Source organism: Penaeus monodon, chromosome 19, assembly GCF_015228065.2.
Source record: "Penaeus monodon isolate SGIC_2016 chromosome 19, NSTDA_Pmon_1, whole genome shotgun sequence".
Classification (NCBI taxonomy): Eukaryota; Metazoa; Arthropoda; class Malacostraca; order Decapoda; family Penaeidae; genus Penaeus; species Penaeus monodon.
The window spans coordinates 34,914,097-34,914,344 of record NC_051404.1 but is presented as its reverse complement, the minus strand read 5'-3'; the positions used below and the strand labels follow the sequence as shown (position 1 = coordinate 34,914,344).

The window sequence follows — 248 nt, the reverse complement described above, 5'->3', positions numbered from 1 at the left end:
CAGTATGAACAGAATCGCCAATTCCAAGTAGATGCCAAGCACATTCCCCCCAAAACAAAAATCCTCCTTCGTGCGATACGGACCTACTCTCAGCTTGAAGTTATTGAAGGAGTGTTTGTTGACGTCCTCCAGGCGGGCTTTCATCTCCAGGGCGAAGTCGACGAGGGCGCAGAGGTGGGCGTGGCAGTCCTCGGCGTCCTGAGGAAGGGAAAAAAAACTCTTCTCAAGAAGGAAAAGCTTATTCTGGA

At 50.8% G+C, this 248-nt stretch overlaps 1 protein-coding gene across 1 annotated transcript in view; it reads right to left on the bottom strand.

Moving 5' to 3' along the window:
* The window catches only part of LOC119585399 (adenylyl cyclase 78C-like), a gene marked incomplete in the record, with an annotated part of 159,642 nt that overhangs the window by 8,710 nt on the left and 150,684 nt on the right, over positions 1–248 (bottom strand). The window contains 1 exon segment of the mRNA XM_037934062.1: positions 84–198. Within this exon segment, the coding sequence (XP_037789990.1) occupies positions 84–198 (115 nt within the window).